We start from the raw sequence: 24,174 nt of genomic DNA on the forward strand, positions 1-24,174 counted from the left end.
TAAGCAGTCGGGTGGACAATGGGGAACCTATAGACATCATTTACCTTGATTTTCAAAAGGCTTTCGACAAGGTGCCACATGAAAGGCTGCTTAGGAAGCTGTGGAACCACGGGGTGGGAGGGGATGTGCACAGATGGATCGAGCACTGGTTGTCGGGTAGACTGCAGAGGGTCGGAGTAAAGGGCCAATATTCTGACTGGCGGGGAGTCACGAGCGGTGTGCCACAGGGATCGGTGCTGGGGCCGTTACTCTTCAACATATTTATCAATGACCTGGAAAAGGAGGCAAAGTGCGAGGTTATAAAATTTGCAGACGATACTAAACTGTGCGGCAGAGTTAGGTCCAGGGAGGAGTGTGAGGACCTACAAAGGGACCTGGACAAACTGGAAGACTGGGCAAACAAATGGCAAATGCGCTTTAACGTGGAAAAATGCAAGGTCATGCATATAGGGAAAAAGAACCCATTGTTCAACTACAAATTGGGGGGGGCATTGTTGGGAGACAGCAGTCTTGAGAGAGACTTGGGTGTGATGGTGGATGAATCACTGAAGCCATCTGCACAGTGCGCAGCAGCCTCGAAAAAAGCCAACAGGATGCTGGGCATCATAAAGAGGGGCATAACAACCAGGACACGGGAAGTCATCATGCCATTGTATCGAGCGATGGTGCGTCCACATCTGGAATACTGCGTTCAATATTGGTCGCCGTACCTCAAGAAGGACATGGCAGTACTTGAGAGAGTCCAAAGGAGAGCAACGAAACTGGTAAGAGGGCTGGAACACTGCCCATACGCTGAGAGGTTGGATAGGCTGGGGCTCTTCTCTCTGGAAAAAAGGAGGCTCAGGGGAGATATGATAGAGACCTTCAAGATCATGAGGGGCATAGAGAGGGTAGATAGGGACAGATTCTTCAGGCTGAAGGGGACAACAGGTACGAGGGGGCATTCGGAGAAACTGAAGGGAGATAGGTTCAAAACAAGTGCAAGGAAGTTTTTTTTCACGCAAAGGGTCGTGGACACTTGGAATGCGCTACCGGAGGAAGTGATCAGGCAGAGTACGGTACAGGGATTCAAACAGGGATTGGACGAATTCCTGAGGGATAAAGGGATCATGGGATACTGAGGGAGGAGCTGGGATGTAACACAAGTATAGAAAGCTAACCAGGTAATAAGTATAGAAACCCAACCAGGTCGTGCATGCGCAAGACCAGAGGGTTAGGACTTCGATGGGAAGATAGGACTTCAATGAGAAACCAAGGTGGCAAGGGAGCCCCTTCTGGTGATTCAGACAGGTCGTGACCTGTTTGGGCCGCCGCGGGAGCGGACTGCCGGGCAGGATGGACCTATGGTCTGACCCGGCGGAGGCACTGCTTATGTTCTTATGTTCTTAAGTATGGCAAAAGGCGTCACATAAACGGTGGAGGCCATGTCCCCCAGGAGAATCATCATGCTTCTTGGCAAGATGGTCGGTCGAAGAGACACTGTTTGGCAAAGGCGGACGAGAGCCTCCCACCAAGGACAAGGTAGAAACGACCGGAGGCGAAGCGTATCCAACACCGCTCCGATGAACTGGAGAGTTGGGACGGACACAACTGGGACATGGGGAAGTTGATCTTGAAACCCAGTTGTTGAAGGAACAGAATAGTCTGTTGGGTCACTAAAATAACCTCTGGTCGAGATGGCGCCTTTATGAGCCAGTCGTCGAGGTAAGGGAACACCTGAAAACCCTGCGTCCGCAGGGCTACGGCAACCACTACCAGACACTTCGTGAACACCCTCGGTGAAGAGGCGAGTCTGAAGGGGAGAACACGACACTGCAGATGGAGATTCCCCACTCGAAATCTCAAGAACTGGCGAGAAGCTGGATGAATCGGGATATGCGTGTAGGCCTCTTTGAGATCCAGTGAGCATAACAGTCCCCCGCGTCCATCATAGAAACACAGAAACATAGAATGTTACGGCAGAAAAGGGCCGACGACCCAACAAGTCTGCCCACTTGAGAACCCTCCCTCCAACTAGTCTGCCCACTCAAGGACCCTTCCTCCCTGGAGTATCTATCAATTGAGCATAACTCTGTAGTACTCCCACCTGTTAGTCCCATCGACTCTTGAAGTCGAGCATGCTACTGGCCTCGACGACCTGGCGGAGAAGATCATTCCATCGATCAATCACCCGTTCGGTGAAGAAGTATTTCCTGGTGTCACCATGAAATCTTCCCCCCTTAAGTTTTAGTGGATGCCCTGTTGTCACTGTGGGACCCTTTAGAAAAAAGATTTCCTCCTCCACTTTGATGTGGCCCATGATGTATTTAAATGTTTCTATCATGTCCCCCCTTTCTCTGCGCTCTTCAAGAGAATATAAGCGCAGTTTGATCAGGCGTTCTTCATATGGGATGTCTTTAAGTCCCGAGACCATCCTAGTGGCCATTCTCTGTATCGACTCCATTCTCTTCACATCCTTTTGATAATGTGGCCTCCAAAACTGGACACAGTACTCCAGGTGAGGTCTCACCATAATGGTAGTATGACTTCCGGCTTTCAGCTGATAAAGCTCCTTCTGATGCAACCCAGCATTTGTCTAGCCTTCGCTGAAGTTTTCGCCACCTGATTAGCAGCTTTCATATCTTCCCGGATGAGAACTCCCAAGTCCCTTTCTGCAGTAGTTCTTGTTAAGTTTTCACCATATGTTTTGCATGGATTTCCGCTCCCAAGGTGCATTACTGTACATTTCTTGGCATTAAAATTTAATTGCCAAGTACTGGACCATTTTTCCAACACAAGCAGGTCTTGCTCCATAGTGTTGGGCCTGGTTGCACTGTCAGGTTTTGAGGCCCTGCCCACAACGCTGCATAGTTTAGTGTCGTCGGCAAATAGTGTAATTTTGCCTCGAAGTTTCAAGTTTCATAGATTTTGATTTTTACGCAATATCATATATTTCAATGCGTATTACATGTTTCCAATACATAAAAAGAGAGCAGGGTGGACAAAATAAAATAAGATAAGACATTACATTACATATAAATCATTTTGTTCTACAAATTAGTACAAACTGGTACAAATGGGTAATGGGAAGAACTACAATTTATAAAAAAAAAAAAGAAACATATAACGTTTGAATACAAAGGATGGGATCATTTAAGAAGAAGTATAGAACGAATTGATTGAAGAAGCTTTAATCATTTGTAATGAATTCAGTCAGAATATGAGGATATTGTTTAGATTAATTGAACAATCTATATATTAACAGCCTTTTTTTTTTTTTAAAGAAAAAAGTTTTAAAAAGCGCTTACAGTTTCAATTTGATGACCTATTTGTTTAATTCATTGGGGTCAAAATATTCTGTTTACTTGAATGTTCTATCTACATATTGAATGCATCTTTATAAAGAAAGCCTTTTAAGGCACGCTTAAATTTGTCTAATGATGGTTCGCTACGTAAGTAAATTGGCAAATTATTCCACTTTTGGGGAGCTAGTACTGAAAAAATGGTTGCTCTTCTGGTACCAATTATTTTCAAAGAAGGAATAGTTAGTAAGTTTTGTTGTGTTGATCTGAGTGTTCTAAATGGAGAATAAGGTATTAAGAGTCGATCCAAGAATATCGGCTCGTGTGATTGTTGAATTTTAAATGTTAGTAATATGATTTTAAACATTATTCTATGTGTAACAGGTAACCAATGTGCAGCTTGTAAAAGTGGTGTGACGTGATCATACTTTTTTGAATTCGTAATAATTTTTATTGCTGTATTTTGTATTATCTGTAATCTTCTTATTTCTTTATTGGCTATACCATGGTATAAAGTGTTACAATAATCTAGCCTAGAAATGATTAGAGAATGAATAAGAGTGTTGAGAGCTTCCGGTTTAAGAACTTTAGTTAATGATCTGATGAGACGTAACTTGTTGAAACAATTTTTAACTACTGAACTAATTTGGTTATGATAACTGAATTCTTGATCCAGGGTTACTCCCAATATTTTTGTTGTATTCACTTGTTGGAGGGGATATTGTTTAGTAGTATCTGAAATGAAAATTGTTCTTTTAATTCTCTTTTCCATGGGAAGAGCATCACTGATGATTTTGCTGCATTCAACGCCAACATGTTGCCCTTAAGCCATTGGCTTATTTGTGTTAGCTTATTATTAATAGATATTATCTCTTTTGGATCTGCTAGATTTAGGGGGTAAAGTAATTGGATATCGTCTGCGTATGCAAAAGCGGAAAATTCAATGGATTGGCTAAGAGTTAGTAGAGGTGCCAAAAAATATTAAATAGAAGCGGAGAGAGGATTGAACATTGTGGAATTCCGAAGGCAGAGACCAAAGAAGCTCTAAGTTTAGCAAATACCTCCACCACGACAAGGAGGGTATCTGCCAAAAGAGTCACCATGGAGACTAGGAAATCAAAGTCCCAAAGGACAATCCCTTCGGGATCCCGGCGGAACCTGGAGCACCACATACAGGCAACAAGGAGGAGGCCACTGTAGCTCAACTCCCGCTGCAGCAGAATCTAAAAGGCATTTGAAGACAAAACCCAGCCGCCTGTCCTGAACCTTTGTAAGGACAATCCCTCCAACAGAGGGCAAGAAAGTGCGGTTACTGACTTGTGCCACAGTTGAAACCACCTTTGGCGAAGCTATATGCTTGGAGAATTCCAGGTTCATGGGATGCAAGCACGCTATGATCCCGACACATTTAAGGGGACCCTCCTGGGACTCCCAAGTCACTAAAGGCATCTCATCCCAGTCTGAAAAGAAAGCGGGCAGCAGGCACTGATCACTCATGGGGAAACATTCTGCCAGCAGCTGGTAGTCCAAAACCAGATTCAGGAACCTGAGGACTGAGAAAGGAGTGCAGGACACTGGTCAGACCGGAAGAACCTGCACACAGCCAGAACCTCAAGTACTGGGGACCCGCCGTGGGATCCCACCAGAAAAGCCACATAGGCGGACACTGTAGAAAAAACCTGTGACAGCAAAGGGACAGAGACCAGGGCAGAAGCAATGGCAGAAACCGCCAGTCTGCTCTCTGGTGTCACTGAAAGGAAACACAAAGATATGCTGAAACCCAGAGGGAGAGCAGATCCCATTTGCAGCACAGTATTCAATGGGGAAGAAGCAGGCACAGCCTTTTTCAACTAGAAAAGCCTGACACATTATCTGACATTTGCAGGCGGAAAATAGGCACCGGCGGCAAAAGCCACGCTGCTCTTAGCCAATAAAAGTATTAGTGCTCTTAGCCAAAAAAAATTAGACTTTCTCCCCCAAAGCTGAGCTTGTGTTTCGCTTCAGTGCGTGTCGCACCCATTGGAGGGGGACAGAACGCACCAAAAGCGTCTCCGGTAGAAGTGGAGGTAAAAGGGGGACTCTCCAAAGGAGGAAAACGTGAAATCTGCACACGTCTTGCCCTCCCCCAATGCGGGCTGCGGCGCACGTGAATTGCGGCCGCGATTCTGCCAGCCATCCACCATAATTGAGGCATGAATCCATGCCTTCCTGTCCTGAGGTAGCCATTTGTGAAGTTTGAAGCAAAAACGAAGCTTCCCTAAGGGCAAAAAATATACTTTTAAAAGTTTTAAAGAAAATCCAAGATGGCTGCTGTAGGTGCCAATTTTGCCCTAAAACGGCCCAGGAAAATGGCGACTTTTTATTTTACAGTGTGGGGGGAGCTAAGGCATGCAGGGAAACCACCCAAAAACCCCTTTCCAGGACCTCCCAAAATCGCCAAACTCAAGGGGACCAGACACACAGAGAGACAGACATGTGCTGCAATAAGAATCAATGGCAGCCAGCTAACACAGAGATATCATACCTCAGGAGCTTATAAACTGGATTTCAGATCTTCTGACTGCCTCACCTTCCCAGTCACTCCAGATAGGGACTTTCAGGACCTCACTTAAAAATTAGGGAAGACGCACGGTCCAGTTCCGATCCCGGTGTACCTCCACAGAACAGTGAAGCCTGCACTCTACCTTTTAGTGGACGCACATAGGGCAATATGGATCCCGATCCCGGAGGCCCGATCTGACCTGCAGGCTGTCTGAGGGGTTTACTTCAGGTCTGCTAACAGTGCCCCAACAAAAGCACACGATGTAAATGCAAAAGTCTGCGATCTCGCCAAATGATGTCCCTGAAGGGTGAATCCACAGCACAAGGGTAAAACCCGCACCAAAAGACAAATGAAAAGAACTAGAATTGTAAAATTAAGAAAACCAGCAGTCAGAGCTGCAGGAACAGCCTGGAATTCTAAGGCATGTGACAGCATGTATACACCTAGGGAGGGGCTAAAGGTTTGGTTTGGAATACTTGCAGCTCAGAGCTAGAGAGCATACATAAACCCGCTGGTGAAGATTCCAGAGTTTATTGTACAAGAATAGCCTAGTGGTTAGACAACACATTGAAAACTAAGGAAGCCTGGTTCAAGTTCCACTGAAAATCCTTATGATCTTGGATAAGTCACTTAACCCTCCATTAACTCAGGTGCAGATTTTAAGCCTTTCAAGGACAAAAATATACCTACTTTACCTGAATGTAATCTTGAGTTACAAATGAGCTAAATCAAAAGACCCACACCCCCAGTCAAAAAAAAAAAAAGCCACATAGAGAAGAAATGTCAGAAAATTATTTTTATTAAATAGAATACTTTACAAAATGCACAAATATATTCAAAATGTATGTAAATTGCACCACTCAATTGTCACTATCTTGAAAATCTGCTACAGGAAACCTGGGACTGCAGGTCTAATGGTTTCTGAAAATTCTCCTGTTCTATCCCTTGCCCCAGAGCAGTATATTGTCAATCATTAAAAAATGTCAATATATCAGACAGCTAATTTTATAGAAAGAGAAAAAAAATTTACTTATACTGAGCATTATGGGTATTCTTACTTTTTAATGCAGTTGGTCATAAGCAAATGGACATCCTGCCTCTCATCCAGCAACAGCATAGCTCCCAGGTACCCAATTCTTTTATCTGTGAACTTCTGAGAAGCAATAAGTTTCAGGCACTCCAACTACAAATAAATAAAATAAATAAATTAGAATTGCACAATGGATCAGGGCTCTTGTTTAAAAGCAGACTGTAAACCCACCATTTTATATAGCCTTCAATCCATAAAGCACAGTTACTTACCTGTAACAGGTATTATCTAGGGACAGCAGACAGATATTCTTACAGATGGGTGATGTCATCCTTGGAACCCAGTACAGACAATCTAAAAGAGTAAGATCCCTTTAACTCTTGAAAAATCTTGAGACAGCTCATACTATGTATGCACGAGTGCCTTCCTGCCTGACGCCAGCTCGCAGGATCATTCAGTTCAGCAAAAAAGCTGAGAAGCCAACTAGTGGGAGATAGGAGGGTTGTGAGAATATATGCCTGCTGTTCCTGGATAACACCTGCTACAGGTAAGTAACTGTGCTTTTTCCCAGAACAAGCAGGCAGCATATTCTCACAGATGGGACTCGCTAGCTTTGATAAATGGGATGGAGGGAGTTGGCGATTAAATAGAGAAAAAGTTATCACTACTTTTTTTTAGAACTGTTTGGCCGAACCAACTATCCCATCTGGAATTAGGCTCCAGACAAACATAGATGTGACAACATAATGTGGGGGCTTAAAAATGACTATGAACTTCTGGTTTGGAGCGCATGGCTGATAGACATGGGTAGTGAGAGTTCTGCGTCTTTCTCCCATTTAAGAGACTTAAAAACTGATATTACTCACCCAATTTTGTTCTCCTTTTTGTGGGTTGGACACTCCCCAACACGATGCTGAAGCTTCTGAAAAGGAAAGCTCCCCAAACTATTAAAAAATTATATGCGCTTAAGGCCTCTCAGAACAAGGGAGCGGCAGACCAGGCTGCAGAGCACAGAGAGCTAGACGGTGACGGAGAGGAAGGACATAGGTTCGGAGGGACAGGAATGGTTTTGGTCTGGTGCTTCGGGAGCTTTGAGAGACCAAAGAAGAGATATTGCAAAAGGTTTGGGAAAATTTGATGAGAGATTTGAGTCTGATATCTCAAGTTGGAGAGGCGGAGCAGAGAGTATCAGCGTTGGAGAACTGGATGGAGACGGAAAGTACATCTATACAATCTCTCCATTATCAAGTGCAATCTCTCAAGGACCAATTAGAAGATCAAGAGAACAGGAGTAGGAACTCAAATATTCGTCTCTTTGGCATATCGGAAAAACTGGAGGGTACCAATTCTCAACGGTACATTCAGGAGTTGTTGTGCACATGTTTTCCTGGTTCCGCAGCAGTCCCTCAGTACGACGTGGAGAGGGTGCATAGAGATCTCCAGGCAATTCCTGACCCTGGGCTGCCTCCGCGAGCTTTCATTGTTAAGTTGCTGCGGTTTGAAGTGGAACATGTGTTACCTTGGCGAGACGCCAACATGCAGTGGATTACAATGGAGTGTCTGTATGCGTTTTCCCTGATTTGGACAAAGTTACTATGAAAAAAACGTAAGGAATTGCTACACTGAAAAGACTCTGTGCAGAAGCTTTCAATCTGTCCAGAAGGTTGTTGTTCCATACCCCTCCTCATCAGAAAATTCTGACCATGGATTCATCCACTTATGCTTGGAGAACTCATCTGCACACAAGGTCACTGGTCTCCCCAGGACCACCTTTGCCATACAAATCTGTTGGAACTCAGAGCGATCTACAATAATTTCAAAGCTTTTCAGCAGCACATCATCCATCTTATCCGCTTGGACAATCAGGTCGCGATGTAGTACATAAACAAAGAAGGAGGCACGGGGTCTCTCCGTCTTTGTCAAGAGGCCCAGAAGATTTGGACCTGGGCCATTGCTCACAATATATTCCTGAAAGCAATATATATTCAAGGAGAACAGAATTCTCTTGCAGACAGGCTCAGTAGGTTTCTTCAACCACATGAGTGGTCACTCAGTTCTGCATCACATCTTCTCTCAGTGGGGGAAACCTCAGATAGACTTGTTTGCATCCCCCCATAACCACAAGTTGCCCCAAGTTTGCTCCCAGCAGTACTCATCTTCTGGAAGCGAATGCTTTCCTACTGGATTGGACTCACAAGTTCTTCCATGTTTTTCCTCCAATCCCCCTCATTCTCAAGGGGGAGTAACGTCGATGAAGTGGAGAGTATCTCTCTTGAATAATTGTTAGTACCCAGAGGTCTGTGGTAATCAGTTCTCAGCGAGGATAATAGAGTTGAAGCTGTCCTACAATGGGTTGAGAGAGGCTGGGATAGAAGAACAGTGGCTATGCTCTCGAGAAGCACATCAAAAAGACTGAGCAGGCTTTTGTGTTGTTTCTGTTTCTTCTGCTGTGGGCTAGCAGGAGCAGCAAGTTTGGAAGAAAAATGCCTCTGATAAAAAGAGAAAGGTTTGAAAGACTTGGAAGTTGAAGGTTTAGGCTTGGATTTAACCAAAGCATCCCAATGTTTTTCATGGTCAGTGAGCTTTTGGGTAGCATTTTCAATAGAATCACCAAATAGCTCATCACCCAAGCACGGAATGTTAGCCAATCTATCCTGGAGGCTGACATCCATATTGGAGACTCTGAGCCATGCCAGAAGTCTCATTGCCACTGACATAGCTGAGGATCTGGAAGACAATTCAAAGGCATCATAAGCTGATCTCATCATATACCTTCTAGCCAGGGCAAGGGTGCAAGAGATATGACAAAAATCCTGTAACTGCTGTGAAGGGATGTACCTATCAAAAGAAGTCAATTTCTTAACCATAGTTTTGACATAGCAAGAAATATAAAAATTGTAGATTAGGACTCTGTTAGCCAACATGGAGTTTTAGTATAGGCGACGGCTAAATTTGTCCATAAGTTACCCTTCATATCCTGGGGACACTGAGGCATAAACTCTGGATGGAGTAGATTTTTTCACACTCGACCCTACCACCAGGGACCAATGCTGAAGTTGTGGTTTGTCAAAACCAGGAGAAGAGATAATTTTGTATAATGAGTCCAATTTTCTGGGAGCTACAGTAATGGTAAGTTCTCTCAGTTCTTATAAAGAATCTCTTTGAGAATACCATATAATTGTAGTCTCAGAAGTTCCTTCTCTAAGTCCAAATCTCTAAATATTCAGCACTATCAGCAGAATCAGCTTCTAATTTGACTGGAAGCTCTTTGCCCAATTGCTGAATTAATTTTGTGAAAGTCTTCCAGTTGGAGACTTAACTCATTGTGGAGACTTTTGAGGAGACTTCTCAGAAGTAGTGACATAAGCCTCTGTAGTAGACTCAGGGACATTATCCGCTGAGTCAGACTAAGTCCGAGTCAAAAAGGTCTTATGCCGAATGAGTGCGTCAGGATCGATGACGTCCGAGTCCGGTGCCAATCCAATAAAGATGGCGATGTATGATATGATTTTCTTTTACGCTTAGAAGAGCGGGAAGGAGAGCAGTGTTTACAAGTTTCAAGTTTTATTTATATTTGATTAATCGCTTAATTAAAATTGTTTCTAAGCGAATTACAATATATAAAAGTAACATAATAATAAAACTTAAACATAATAATAAAATAAAAGGATTTACATAATAAGTATATATGATGAGCTAATAAATTTAAACAGTGAGAAAAAAAAAAAGACATAAAAAAGGAAGAATTAGGAAAAAAGCACGGGAGAAGAAAAAAAAAGAAGAACGGGAAAGAGGAAGAGCTCAATAGTAATTTATAAGTTGAAAGCATCCTTAAATAAAAAGCTTTTTAAATTCTTTTTAAAATCGCTTAAGTTATTTTCATCTCTTAACTGTAAAGGTAATGAATTCCAGAGTTGCGGTGCCGATACAGAAAACATATCTTGTCGACGGGTTCCAATAATTTTTAGGGAGGGAATCGTTAAGAGTTTATGGTTAGTTGATCGAAGAGAACGTGAGGTACTATATGGAATAAGTACTTTATTTATGAATTGAGGCTCATTAGTATCAAGAGTTTTGAATGTCAGTAATAAAATTTTATAAGTAATACGATGATTGATAGGGAGCCAATGAGATTCGAAGTAGCTGAGGATTAACAATGCTGAGCGAACTTGGATCGTTGAGAGGATAAAGAACGATGCCGATATCTTGAAGAACTGAATAGACACCGTGATGGAGAACAAGATCTGTGAAGAGACACTGTTTTTAGCGTGGACCAGTATCGGTACCGCAGGACCTGGTAACCTTATGCTCAGGCTGGACTGGTACCGATGGAGACAGTGTCGGAGCAAGAAGGTTAAACACGTCACTGACTTGGAAAAGCGCTTTGAGCTTCTCACAGTACAAGAGCACCGGTACTGTTTGGCATTCTGATGGTACCATCGGTGCCTTGTCTAGTCTTGGCAAGGGTGACCATGAAGAGGATGCACACCTCGATGTAGGAGAGGCCAGACGTAAGAGCGGTCGTTGCTTGGTCAGCATCAATGAACTCAATGCAATATTGACCTATGAGACCTGTTGGGAATATGGCAGATTTTTAGGTGGCTTACCCGATGGAGCGATGTCCCCCGACGCAGACATCGACGTCTATGCTTTCGATATGAAGGCTGCGATGTCTTCTCGGTTCCCATAACGGTGCTGAACAACTTTTCTTGTTGGAGATTTCGACTCCTAATGGTACATTTTTGCAGGGTAGAACACCGCGCACAGGATTTAACACGGTGTTCCAGGCCAAGGCACTATAAGCACCAACAATGTGGGTCAGTGATAGAAATTTCAGTATAAGGTTACCTGGTTTTGGCAACTCCAACACGTTTTAGAACCAGTTAGCGGCGGGGTCATTGACAGAAAAACCATCTCAGCCAAACTGAATTCAATGGCTAAGGAACAAGACAAGGCTTCAACGGGCAAAGCTCGCAAGGTGAGAACAGCGAGGGAAAAAAAAAAAAAGTCGACTGTTTGGTCTTTTTAACTCAAATAAAACACATATCCAAAAGACAAAGAAAAAAATACAAGTAAAATAAGAACATAAGAATTGCCGCTGCTGGGTCAGACCAGTGGTCTATCATGATCAGCAGTCCACTCTCGCAGCAGCCCCTAGGTCAAAGACCAGTGCCCTGAGACCAGTCCTACCTGCGTATGTTCCAGTTCAGCAGGAACTTGTCTAACTTTGTCTTGAATCTCTGGAGGGTGTTTTCCCCTATAAAAGACTCTGGAAGAGCGTTCCAATTTTCTACCACTCTCTGGGTGAAGAACTTCCTTACGCTTGTACTGAATCTATCCCCTTTTAACTTTAGAGTGCGCTCTCACTCTCCCTACCTTGGAGAGGGTGAACAACCTGTCTTTATCTACTAAATCTATTCCCTTTATTATCTTGAATGTTTCGATCATGTCCCCTCTCAGTCTCCCCTTTTCAAGGGAGAAGAGGCCTAGTTTCTCTAACCTCTTGCAGTATGGCAACTTCTCCAGCCCCTTAACCATTTTAGTCACTCTTCTCTGGACCTTTTCGAGTAGTACTGTGTCCTTCTTCATGTACAGCGACCAGTGCTGGACGCAGTATTCCAGGTGGGGGCATATCATGGCTTGGTACATGGCATGGCATGATAACCTTCTCCGATCTGTACGTGATCCCCTTCTTAATCCTTCCTAGCATTCTGTTCACCCTTTTCGCCACCGCAGCACATTGGATGGACAGCTTCATCGACTTGTCGACCAGTACTCCCAAGTCTATTTCCTGGAGGGTCTCTCCGAGTACCGCACCAGACATCCTGTATTCGTGTATAAGATTTTTGTTACCGACATGCATTACCTTACACTTATCCACGTTAAACCTCATTTGCCATGTCGTGTCCCATTTCTCGAGCGTGTTTATGTCCCGTTGCAGAGCTTCCTGATACAGACCTGAGACCAAAGAGGAAGCTGAAAAAGGGGAAATCTGCAATCGTAGTGGGAGACTCAATCCTGAGAGAAGTGGATAGTCACATAGCAGGAGGGAGAGAAGACCGACTAGTGACATGTCTCCCAGGGGCGAGGACAAAGGACATCATCGACAGAATCGAGAGAATCCTGGAAGGAGCTGAGACGGAGGAGACAGCAGTGATAATCCACGTTGGAACCAACGACATCAGCAGAAGGAACTACAACAGGACTACACTAACTGAGCAGTTCAAGATCCTGGGGAGGAAACTGAAGCTGAGGACAAGGAAGATAGCCTTCTCAGAGATCCTGCCAGTACTGAGGGCGGATGCAAGGAGGCAGACCGATCTGCAAGCAATAAACGGTTGGCTGAGGAGATGGTGCGAAGAGGAAGGTTTCCACTTTGTATGGAACTGGACAACTTTTTTGGGGAAAAACAAGCTCTACAGGAAGGACGGACTGCACCTGAGCACGGCTGGAATGAGGATGCTGGCACACAACGTCCAGAACGGCATAGACATGGCTTTAAACTGAGGAGAAGGGGAAAGCCGATAGTCGATCTGACATCGACACATCGGACAAGAGTATCAAACAAGGATACTGAGCCAGGAACATGTAAAAGAGGGCTCGAGACTGAGTGGGAATTTTTGGAAAAAGGACCCAAAGATGCAATACAGGGGCCCAAGGAACAAACGAAACTAAAGAGCAGGAAGAAGAGAGAACATCAGGAGCCAGAGGGACATCCAAAAATAGGGAAGCAGGCTGAAGACGAGATAGACACACCACAGGAGGAGGAGGAGGACAAAACAGACATACCACAGGAGGAGGATGAACGAAACGAGGCTCGAGGACTGGCAGCCCATGAAGGGGTCGGCAGGAGCACCAAACCACGAGGAAAACCAACAGGGAAGATAAACAACCGGGACTTAAATTGCCTATACACTAATGAAAGGAGCCTAAGAACCAAAATGGGAGAGCTAGAAGTCATAGCCAGTAAGGAGGACCTAGACATAATTGGAGTCACAGAAACATGGTTGTCCGAGGACAACAATTGGGATGTAGTCTTACCAGGGTACAAGCTCTATAGGAGAGACAGGACATATAAGAAGGGTGGAGGAATAGCGCTATATATAAAGGACTCCATTCCTTCAACCAGGATGGAAACAACAGTAAGGGCGGACGGCTTGGAATCACTATGGGTTAAGCTACCAGGAGGAAATGGTGCAGATAATAAAATTGGGATTGTACTATCACCCGCCAGGACAATCAGAAGCAAATGATTTAAGGCAGGTATGCAAAAGCGGAAGTGTGGTGGTGAAGGGGGATTTCAACTACCCTGGAATAGACTGGAGTATTGGACACTCAAACTGCACGAGGGAAACAAAATTCCTGGAGGCTATGGGGGATTGTTTCATGGAACTGGTCACGGAACCAACACGAGGAGATGCCACTCTTGACCTAATCCTCAACGGGCTAGGGGGACCCGCAAAGGAGGTGTAAAAACCCTTGTTCTGTTGTTCCACAGGGACCGGCTCGACGGCATGAAGCTGGAGCAAAGCCTGAGCTTCCTGAAGAAGAAGGGCGGTCTGGGTTAAGTTGGAAGGATACTCTCTTGGAGGATGTTCCAGAGGAACTTGATGGAACTGAAGAGAGTATCCCTCTCTTACAATGGAAAGGACCCAGAGGTCGGTGGTAATAGTCGTCCATCGATGGTAAAAATGATAGAGACGACCTCCGATGGGAAAAAGCGGGGAGGGCAGAACGATGGAAGTTATGCTCCCTACGAGACAGTCAAAAAGGCTGGGGAGCCTTGGGGACAGCAGAAGGTTGAGGCTTTTGTTGGGACTTCTGCTGGTGCTGCCTCTTCACAGGCGGGCGGATGGTGGGGGCCTGCTTCGGCGGGTAGCACCTCTGATAAATCATAGGCGGATGAGACAGATGAGAGATAGCAGGCTTGGGCTTCTGGCGGAGAATAGATTGCAAAGATTTTTCAAGTTTGGACAGCTTCTCCATCGCCGCCTCGATGGACTCGTCAAAAAGGTCCGCTCCCGCACAGGGAACGTTCGCTAGCCTGTCCTGGAGATTCGGGTCCATATCAATGGTCCAAAGCCACGCCAAGTGTCTCATGGCCACCGAACAAGCAGCAGCTCTGGCCGAGAGTTCAAAAGCGTCGTAAGACGATTGCATCATCTGCAGGCGGAGTTGGGACAACGACACCAGTACCTCAGAGTACTCGAAGCGAGCCTGAGAGTCCAGATAGGGCAAAAACTTTTGAAGAATGGAGAGAAAAAACTCAAAGTAGGTCGCAAAATGAAAGCTGTAATTCAGGTCTCGAGAAGCCATCATCGAGTTCTGGTAGATGTGCCTGCCAAATCTGTTCATGGTTTTGCCCTCCCGGCCAGGAGTGGAGGCATAGACCTGGGAGGGATGAGACCGCTTCAAGGAGGATTCAACCAATAGGGACTAGTGAGAGAGCTGCGCCCCGTCGAAGCCCTTATGGTGCACCGTGCGGTACCTGGCATCCAACTTCCCTAGGACCAAGGGAATGGAGTATGGAGTCTCGAAGCATCTCATGAAAGTCTGGTCCAGAAGCTTATGTAGAGCAGACGGAGAGACTCAGCAGGAGGTTGGGGAAGATGCATCGTCTCCAAATATTCCTTAGAAAACTTGGAACCCAAATCCAGGGTGATATCCAGATCCACTGTCATCTGCCTCAGGAAGGACAAGGACAACTGGTCAGCCAGGGCCGGGCCTCGAGACGGGCTCGAAGAAGATGAGGCGGCCTGGTCCGCTGAGGCCGAGGACCGGCAGGGGGAGAACAAACCCCCGCAGTCCTCGAGTTCCGGCATAGGAGGAGGAGGCGAGTGAAAACTCCGGTGAAAACTCCCAAAAAGGTTGCTTACGACGAGGCGAGGCGTGCCTCGATGAATGCCTCGATCGACGACCGGAGCTGTGTCGAGAAGCAGGCCTCAAGCGTCGAGGCAAACGAAGCCCAGACGAGGCAGCCACCGAGTAGATGGGACTGGAGGCTGTGGATCGAAGCAGCAGAGGCTGAGACGAAGCCCCCCGAGGCGCTCCCCATGGCTCGAGGCTCGGCATCAAGGTGGAAGTCTCCAGTCCAAGCAAGAGAACTGCGCCATGCATTGAGGGTATCAGTTCCAAAGGTGGCATGGGCAACGACTCTGCTCCTTGCAAGACATGCCCCGAAGCCAGACCAGACACTCGCCGAGACTCTGCTCCCAGCTGCGAGAGTGTGCGCCGAGGAGGCACCGGAGGCGGCTCGACCTCGCGGGAGGCTTCCCCGTGCCCAGGCTGGATCTGGGAGAGAAGCATCGGCCCAATCTTAGTAAAGAGCTCGACAAATTGCTTCTCCATCATGGCATGGAACGGAGCCTGCAAAGAGGGATCCGCATCCGCAATGGGACCTCCAGCATGGACATCGCTAACTCGGCCGCCAGGGGGCTTGAGCTTAGAAGCCTTGGGCACCTTGAGCACCACTGGAGGAATGGGAGGCTGCACTACCTGACCTGAGGAGACAGCGGAAGGCACCGCAGCAGGCGTCTGAGTCGAAGCCGGCACGAATGAGGCAGGCTTGAGCAGACTCGAGGCCGAAGATGTTGAAGCGGAAGTCGAAGGCGTGGCGCTCTGCGATGAGGGCAGCTCCGGGGACGCCTCCATGCTAAACAGCGACTCCCACAAAACACAGCAACGCTTAAAAGCACGTGCTGTAAGTGTGGAGCAAAGCTGGCACGATTTCGGAAGATGTTGAGGCCCAAGACACTGAAGACAGCGTCGATGAGGATCCGTCAACGAAATCGCGCGCTGGCACTTGACACACTATTTAAAACCGGTGACAGGCCGGGACATAGGCCGAAAAAGCTCCGCCGCAAGATCGAAGCCGGGGGGCCGCGGCTATGCGGCCTGCCCGGTCAAACGATCAAAAGAAAATTTTTTTTTTTTTTAAAACAAGAAGTCACAACGTGAGCCAACGATAATGAGCCCAAAAATCCCCAAAACCGCGGGCACAGAAGGCATAAGTGAAGGAACTTCGCGCAGAGAGTCGAAGACAGACTTCTCAGCTCCGCGGAAGAGAAAGAACTGAGGAGACACGCCCGGTGCATCGGGCGGGAAGGCACTCGCGCATGTGCGGTGTGGGCAACTTGAAACTTCTAAAAGTTTCTACAAGAAAGTATGCTTGTGAGATGTCCGCATCGGGGCTCCGTTGGATGACGTCACCCACTAGTAAGAATACCTGCCTGCTTGTCCTGGGATAACAACATTTGTAGACCCCCCCCCCTATTTTCCTCATAAGCTGTAACAGCCTTACTCACTGTGACCTGTACTGCATCCTGCCTCTGCTCCAAAAGTAGCTGGATCTGGGAGAAGAAATCACTGCCTCAAAAAGGTGCTGAATCTTCAGGCTGCCAGTCTGACTGAACATCCAACACCCATGGACCATGTAGGCGCAAAAAAAAAAAAAAAAAAGGGAAGGACACAACATGCAGCCAGCACGCTGAGATTCCACTGAGCCCCCTATGGATGCCTAACACCCTGCGCAAGCAGTAGGTGAGCAATGCTACCAGGGGATGGCCTTGAGCTCCAAAATGGCTTCTGCAGGCTGGCTAAAGGGTACCATAAGGGATTAGTCTGTAAGCTGCAGATCTCAGTCTACTTCTCCTCCATGTAGGCAAAGCTGGACCCTCAACTAGGGAAGCTCATAGTGCTGAAAGATGAAGAAATTATGCAAAAAAAAAAAAAAAAAGACAACCAAAAATAAAGAAATAAGCCAAAGCAGTTCTGAAGTACTCTTTCCGGCTAGCATGCAAAAGAGAAAAACTATAGGGGGCAGCAGAGCCCTCTGTGAAATTGGGGAGATTCAAAATCTGGAGTGGATTCCTTCTGCAAGGCTCACGAACACTGGGATATAACCCGCTCATCCAGAATGACACGCATATTGCACTAGATTATAAATTCACATCTCATGGGCCTGGCTGATTTCTCAGCTATTTTAAGACCTAGAATATCATATTCGGTTCAGCTACCTGTCGTTGTGGGTTCTGATATGGGCTATCCAACAATCCAACCTACCTGTCCAAAGTGTGCAGGGTAGCCTAACATGTGCATGTATAACAACTTTGCCACATTACGGCATCTGTAGGTGTTATCTTCTTCCCGGAAGGATGACCTAATGGCAGCACATTCTTTCTGAATCATTTCTCGCTCCTCTGCTTGGGTCCTCGCTGTTCGGATAGTCCGGATCAATTCCCGAAGTCTGATGGGGGCTGGCATTTTCTGAGCTGGGAACAAAAAAAAAAACAAAAACCACCACATACATGAATCCTTTTGCAAAAAAAAGGCTAATAAACATCCTCCAGCTATTGCTCTACTGAAGTATATGCACTTGGATTCACACCAATATACATGCAACTTCCTGAATGCTCAAGTTTCCAGCTTTTACTACTTCACTATAGACAAAAAAGCACAGTTACTTACCGTAACAGGTGTTATCCAGGGACAGCAGGCATATATTCTCACATGTGGGTGACGTCATCTACGGAGCCCCGACGCGGACAGCTTTTCAAGCAAACTTGATTGAAGATTCAAGTTTGCTGTGCTGCACCACGCATGTGTGCCTCCTGCTCCACTAGAGGGCGCATCCCCTCCTCGTGGTCTCCAGTTCACAAAACCAGCAAAGAAGCCAACCTCGGGGAGGAGGGCGGGTTGTGAGAATATATGCCTGCTGTCCCTGGATAACACCTGTTACGGTAAGTAACTGTGCTTTATCCCAGGATAAGCAGGCATGATATTCTCACATGTGGGTGACCTCCAAGCAAATGAAAGAGGGATGGAGGGAGTTGGCAATTTAAGAAAACAGATTACACAAAATCGATTGGCCAAAACGGCCATCGCTCCTGGACAGTGTATCCAGACAGTAGTGCGAGGTGAAAGTATGAACCGAAGACCATGTGGCAGCCTTGCAAATTTCCTCAATAGGCATGGACCTGAGGAAAGCAATAGAAGCTGTCATCGCTCGGACCCTATGTCCCGTTACTCGACCATGCAGCGCGAGACCAGCTGAGCGTAGCAAAAAGAAATATAAGCAGCCAACCAGTTGGACAAGGTGCGCTTGGAAACTGGGCGGCCCAACCGATTAGGGTCAAAGGACAAAAACAATTGAGGAACCGTCCGATGAGACTGAGTGCGTTGAAGATAAAAAGCCAACGCTCTCTTACAGTCAAGAGTGTGAAGTGCCATCTCCCCATGATGAGAGTGGGGCTTGGGAAAAAACACAGGCAAAACAATGGAATGATTGAGATGAAAATCAGACACCACCTTAGGCAAAAACTTAGGATGAGTGCGGAGAACCACCTTGTCATGATGGAATACAGTGAAAGGTGGGTCCGCCACCAGAGCCTGCAGCTCACTAATCCTCCGAGCAGAAGTGAGGGCAAGCAGGAAAATCACCTTCCAAGTGAGAAACTTGAGATGACACCTATCCAGAGGCTCAAACGGAGGTTTCATAAGTTGAGCCAGAACCACATTAAGGTCCCAAACCAAAGGAGGAGGTTTGAGAGGAGGATGAACATTCAAGAGACCCCTCATGAAACGAGAAACCAAAGGGTGCAGTGAAAGGGACTTCCCGTCAAGGTGCTGATGGAATGCTGCAATCGCACTAAGATGTACTTGAATAGAAGTCGTCTTCAGACCGGACTGAGACAAATGAAGTAAATACTCTAGAACTGCAGACACAGGAACTGACACAGGTTCCAGATGATGAGAGGAACACCAGGACGAGAATCGCGTCCACTTCTGAGTGTAGCACAGACGAGTCGAGACTTTACGAGAAGCCTCCAACACCTCCCTGACCGACTGAGACACAGGGAAAGGAGTTAGGGGGAAAGAAACCAAGCAGCCAGATGAAGAGACTGAAGATTGGGATGCAAAAGTGAACCTCGACTCTGAGATAGCAGAGAGGGAAACACCGGCAGAAGCAGTGGCTCCCTGACACTGAGTTGAAGAAGCAGGGAGAACCACGGCTGGCGAGGCCATCGAGGAGCAATCAGGATCAGAGTGGCCCGCACTGACTTGAGATGTACCAGCGTCCGCAAGATCAGAGGAAACGGCGGAAACGCGTAGAGGAACTTCCCCTCCCAATCGAGGAGGAAGGCGTCGACCTCGAGACAGTCCGGGGAGTACATCCGGGAACAGAAGAGAGGCAGTTTGTGATTGAGGGGAGAGGCAAACAGATCTATCTGAGGAGTCCCCCACCGGTCGAACACCTGTCGCAAGACCTGAGAATGCAGTGACCACTCGTGCGGCTGAAGAAGTCGACTGAGCTTGTCCACCAGGCAGTTCCGCTCCCCCTGAATGTAAACCGCTCAAAGGAAGATGTTCTGGGAAATCGCCCACTCCCAGAGCCAAAGAGCTTCCTGACAGAGAGACCAGGACCCCGTACCCCCTTGCTTGTTTACATAATACATCGCCACCTGATTGTCCGTAAGAACCAGAACCACCCGGTCGTGAAGCAGGTGCTGAAAGGCTACGGCCGCTAGATAAATGGCCCGAAGTTCCAAGACGTTGATGTGACAGCGTCGATCCTCTGCTGACCACATCCCCTGAGTGCGCAGGCCATCCAGATGAGCCCCCCAAGCATACTCCGAGGAGTCCGTGGTGAGGACCTTCTGGTGCGAAGGGGCGAGAAAGAGCAAACCCTTGGAAAGATTGGAAGAGTTGGCCCACCAACGGAGCGACTGTTTCAAAGAAGGAGTCACCGTCACGGGACAGGCGATCGAGTCCCGGTCCTGACGCCACTGGGAGGCCAACGTACATTGCGGAATCCGCAGATGTAGACGGGCAAATGGTGTGACATGGACGGTATGACCCAGCAGAGTCATCAGGTGGCGCGCCGAAACTGAGGCGTGTAGCGAAATCCGGCGACTCAGATTTGCCAACGCCGCCAGACGCGGAGGAGGAAGAAAAGAACAGAGGCGAACCGTGTCCAGCACGGCCCCGATGAACTGCAAGGACTGAGAGGGGCACAGCTGGGACTTCGGAAAGTTTACCTCGAACCCCAGACTCTGAAGGAAGATAATAGTCTGTCGGGTCACTAGGATAACCCCCTCCCTGGATGGAGCCTTGATCAACCAGTCGTCCAGGTAGGGAAACACCTGAAGACCCTGGGACCGTAAGGCCGCTGCAACCACTACGAGGCACTTCGTGAAGACTCGAGGGGACGAGGCCAGACCAAAGGGGAGGACTCAATATTGCAGATGGAGGTCTCCCACCTGAACCGCAGAAACCGGCGATAAGCAGGATGCACCGGAACATGTGTGTAGGCCTCCTTCAGATCGAGGGAACAGAGCCAATCGCCCTCGTTCAGCAGTGGATACAGAATTGGAAGGGAAAGCATCCGGAACTTTTCCCGCACCAGAAATTTGTTGAGGCGTCTCAAGTCCAGGATCGGGCGCAGGTCCCCGTCTTTTTCGGTACCAAGAAGTAACGGGAGTAAAACCCCCACCCTCGTTGACTGAGAGGGACCACCTCCACCGCTCGCAGGCAAAGAAGGTCTCGAGCCTCCGAGAGAAGGAGGGGCAACTGCGCCCGATTGGGAGGACACGCACTTGGAGGGCTGTCGGGAGGAGTCTCCCGAAAGTTGAGAGAGTACCCCGATGAGATCACGTCAAGGACCCACGCGTCCAACGTGATGGCCTCCTAACGAGGGTAAAAGGCTCTGAGACGGCCCCCGATGGGAAGAAGGCCTGACAAGAGGAGCGGAGGGGGGCCAGCCCCCATCCACGCATCCCGTCAAAAAGACGGGGACGGCTTGGCAGCTGCAGGCGGCTGGGACTTGGGCAAAGCCCTAGGATGAGCCTGCTGACGCCTGGGTGGAGGCCGCGAAAAAGCTGGAGTGGACTTCTGCGGGTAGCGGCGCGGGAGGGCCCGGAAAGGCCTGGAAGTGGGCGGCTTAGGTTTAGGCCGAACAAGAGAAGCAAATGACCTCTCATGCTCCGAGAGGCACTTCGTAGCTGCTTCGATGGTATCATCAAATAGCTCCTTGCCAACACATGGGAGGTTCGCCAACCTATCCTGTAAGTTAGGGTCCATGTCGACCAAGCACAACCAAGCCAGCCGACGCATGGCCACAGCAAAGGCTGCTACCCTGGAGGAAAGCTCGAAGCCATCATAGGTCGCATGGAACAGATGGAGGCGCAGATTGGAGAAATCCTCTAGGAGCAGGCCAAACGCCCCTTGACGGGAGGCCGGCAATTCCGCCGTGAAAGCCCCTAATAGTCCAATCAGGTGTTTCAGGTAGGATGTAAATGTAAAGGTGTAATTTTGCACCCTAGAGGCCATCATCGAGTTCTGGTATAGCCTCCTGCCGAACTTGTCCAGGGTCCTACCTTCTCGACCCGGAGGGACCGCCGCGAAGACCCGGGAGGGGTGAGCCTTTTTCAAAGAGGATTCCAGCAGCGACTGGTGAGAAAGCTGTGGTTGCTCAAACCCCGGGCAAGGCAACGTACGGTACTTTGACTCCATCTTGGAGGGGACAGCCGTCACCATATAGGGAGTCTCCAGGTTCCTGATAAAGGTCTGCCGGAACACAGGGTTCAACGGCAGCCGAAGGGACTCCCTAGGCGGAGACGGCATATCCAGCTCAGCCAGATACTCCTTAGAATACCTCGAGTCGGACTGAAGGTCTAAGTCAAGTGCGCGACCCATGTCCTGGACAAAGTGAGTGAAAGAGGGGCGAGAAGCTCCCGGAGCCCCGTGAGGGGACGGCGAACGTGACCTCCACCTCGCGAAAAAAGGACGGGGAAGCCTCCCTCGAATAATGAGGCTCCCGCTCCAACCCGCGCTCTGAGACCGGGGAGACACTGGGGAAGTGTTCCGGGGTCGAGGACCTGCGGCGCCTCGAAGAGCCCCTCGGGGACGACACTGGGGTACGGGGCACCGACCGACGTCGAGTCGGAGACCTGTCCCCAAACTCCCTCGGCGAAAGCCTGGAGACTCGGACCGGAGCCCCAGACCGAGGGGGAGTTAATAGAATCCGAGGATTAGAGAGTGATAACTCAGCTACCCTCAGCGGTCCCGTACGAGACATCAGGGAGCGGCCCCGCATCGGAGGAGAACTCCGGGCCTTCTTGGAAGTTCTGCGGCTCAAGGACTCGACATGCTTCGACCGACGCTTCATCCCGCGGAGCTCCATGGGGGAAGAGCGCCTCGGCGAGGAATCCGAGGAGGACGACAGGTGGCGAGACTGGCGCACCTTGCCCCGAGGGGCCTCGACACGGGGCTCAGGCTGGTCCGGCACACGCGAGGTCGGGGCCGGGTGAAGGTGGGCTAGCGCAGCGGACAGCTCCAACGAGATCATCGCCCGGAGCATGTCCTGAAAAACCGGCACGGACAGCATCGAGGGCATGTCCGAGGCCGCAGTGCACTCCACCGAGGGCGACCTCGATTTAGAGTATTCCCGGGTGGTGGAGGCATGTCCCGAGGACTTAGAGAGCTTCGCCGGGACCGTAGGCAAGGAACTCCCACCATGCCCGGTCGGCGTCCCCGAGGCTGGCTTCTTCGCCGGCGCGGAACCTGAGGAAGGAAGAGGGGACTTACCCGGAGCCGAGGACTTGAATCTTCAATCAAGTTTGCTTGAAAAGCTGTCCGCGTCGGAGCTCCGTAGATGACGTCACCCACATGTGAGAATATCATGCCTGCTTGTCCTGGGATAAAAGTATTTTTCTTCTTTTTATTTTATTTTTGCTATGTACCCAACAACAAAACAGTACAAGCTCAACAGGATAATTTAACACAAGGTAAAATTATGTCCTTACCTGATAATTTTCTTTCCTTTAGCCACAGCAGATGAATCCAGAGACTAGTGGGGATTACGTCCATCAACCAGCAGGGGGAGATAGAGAGCATTGAATTGACCTTGAATTGACCTCAGGTATATCTTAGATGCACATCTTCCTGGCCAATCAGTATAGGTCTTCTCAAAGCAGTTGAAATAAAGCATATAAAAGTAAATCACATAAATCACATCAACCGCATTAAACATATGAGGCATAGGACACCTAGGGAACGTCTTCCATCACATGCGTAACCCGAACGATTGATGCCCCAAAATCGAGACTGCAATTTCAGTCTAAAGGCAAGCCCAAACCACTCCTGAGAGCGACAAACTCCGGCCTGGCTGCAAGCCTGTGGGTGCCTGCTACTACTGTTGAAGCAGCTTCTGCTTCCCTACACGGGAAAGGAGTAAAATACTCCTCATACCGGTGCCTCTCTGAAGAGAACAGTGACTTCTGTAACTTCACGCCCATAGTCCAAGTGAGCTTATGGGACTTAAG

General features: G+C 48.1%; 1 protein-coding gene across 6 annotated transcripts in view; it reads right to left on the bottom strand.

Moving 5' to 3' along the window:
• AP1G1 (adaptor related protein complex 1 subunit gamma 1) overlaps positions 1-24,174 on the bottom strand; it is a 584,387-nt gene that overhangs the window by 527,648 nt on the left and 32,565 nt on the right. For 3 of the 6 annotated variants that reach the window (XM_033942090.1, XM_033942089.1, XM_033942091.1), the window contains exons 2-3: positions 17,915-18,123; positions 6,882-7,006 (exon numbers count right to left, since the gene is read on the bottom strand). In XM_033942090.1, the coding sequence (XP_033797981.1) occupies positions 6,882-7,006; positions 17,915-18,115 (326 nt within the window). In that variant the 5' untranslated portion in view covers positions 18,116-18,123. Of the gene's footprint in view, positions 1-6,881; positions 7,007-17,914; positions 18,124-23,655; positions 23,795-24,174 lie in introns of those variants that run through there. The other 3 variants (XM_033942093.1, XM_033942087.1, XM_033942088.1) reach the window with 3 other exon arrangements.

The sequence above is a fragment of the Geotrypetes seraphini genome, chromosome 4 (assembly GCF_902459505.1).
Source record: "Geotrypetes seraphini chromosome 4, aGeoSer1.1, whole genome shotgun sequence".
Lineage (NCBI taxonomy): Eukaryota > Metazoa > Chordata > Amphibia > Gymnophiona > Dermophiidae > Geotrypetes > Geotrypetes seraphini.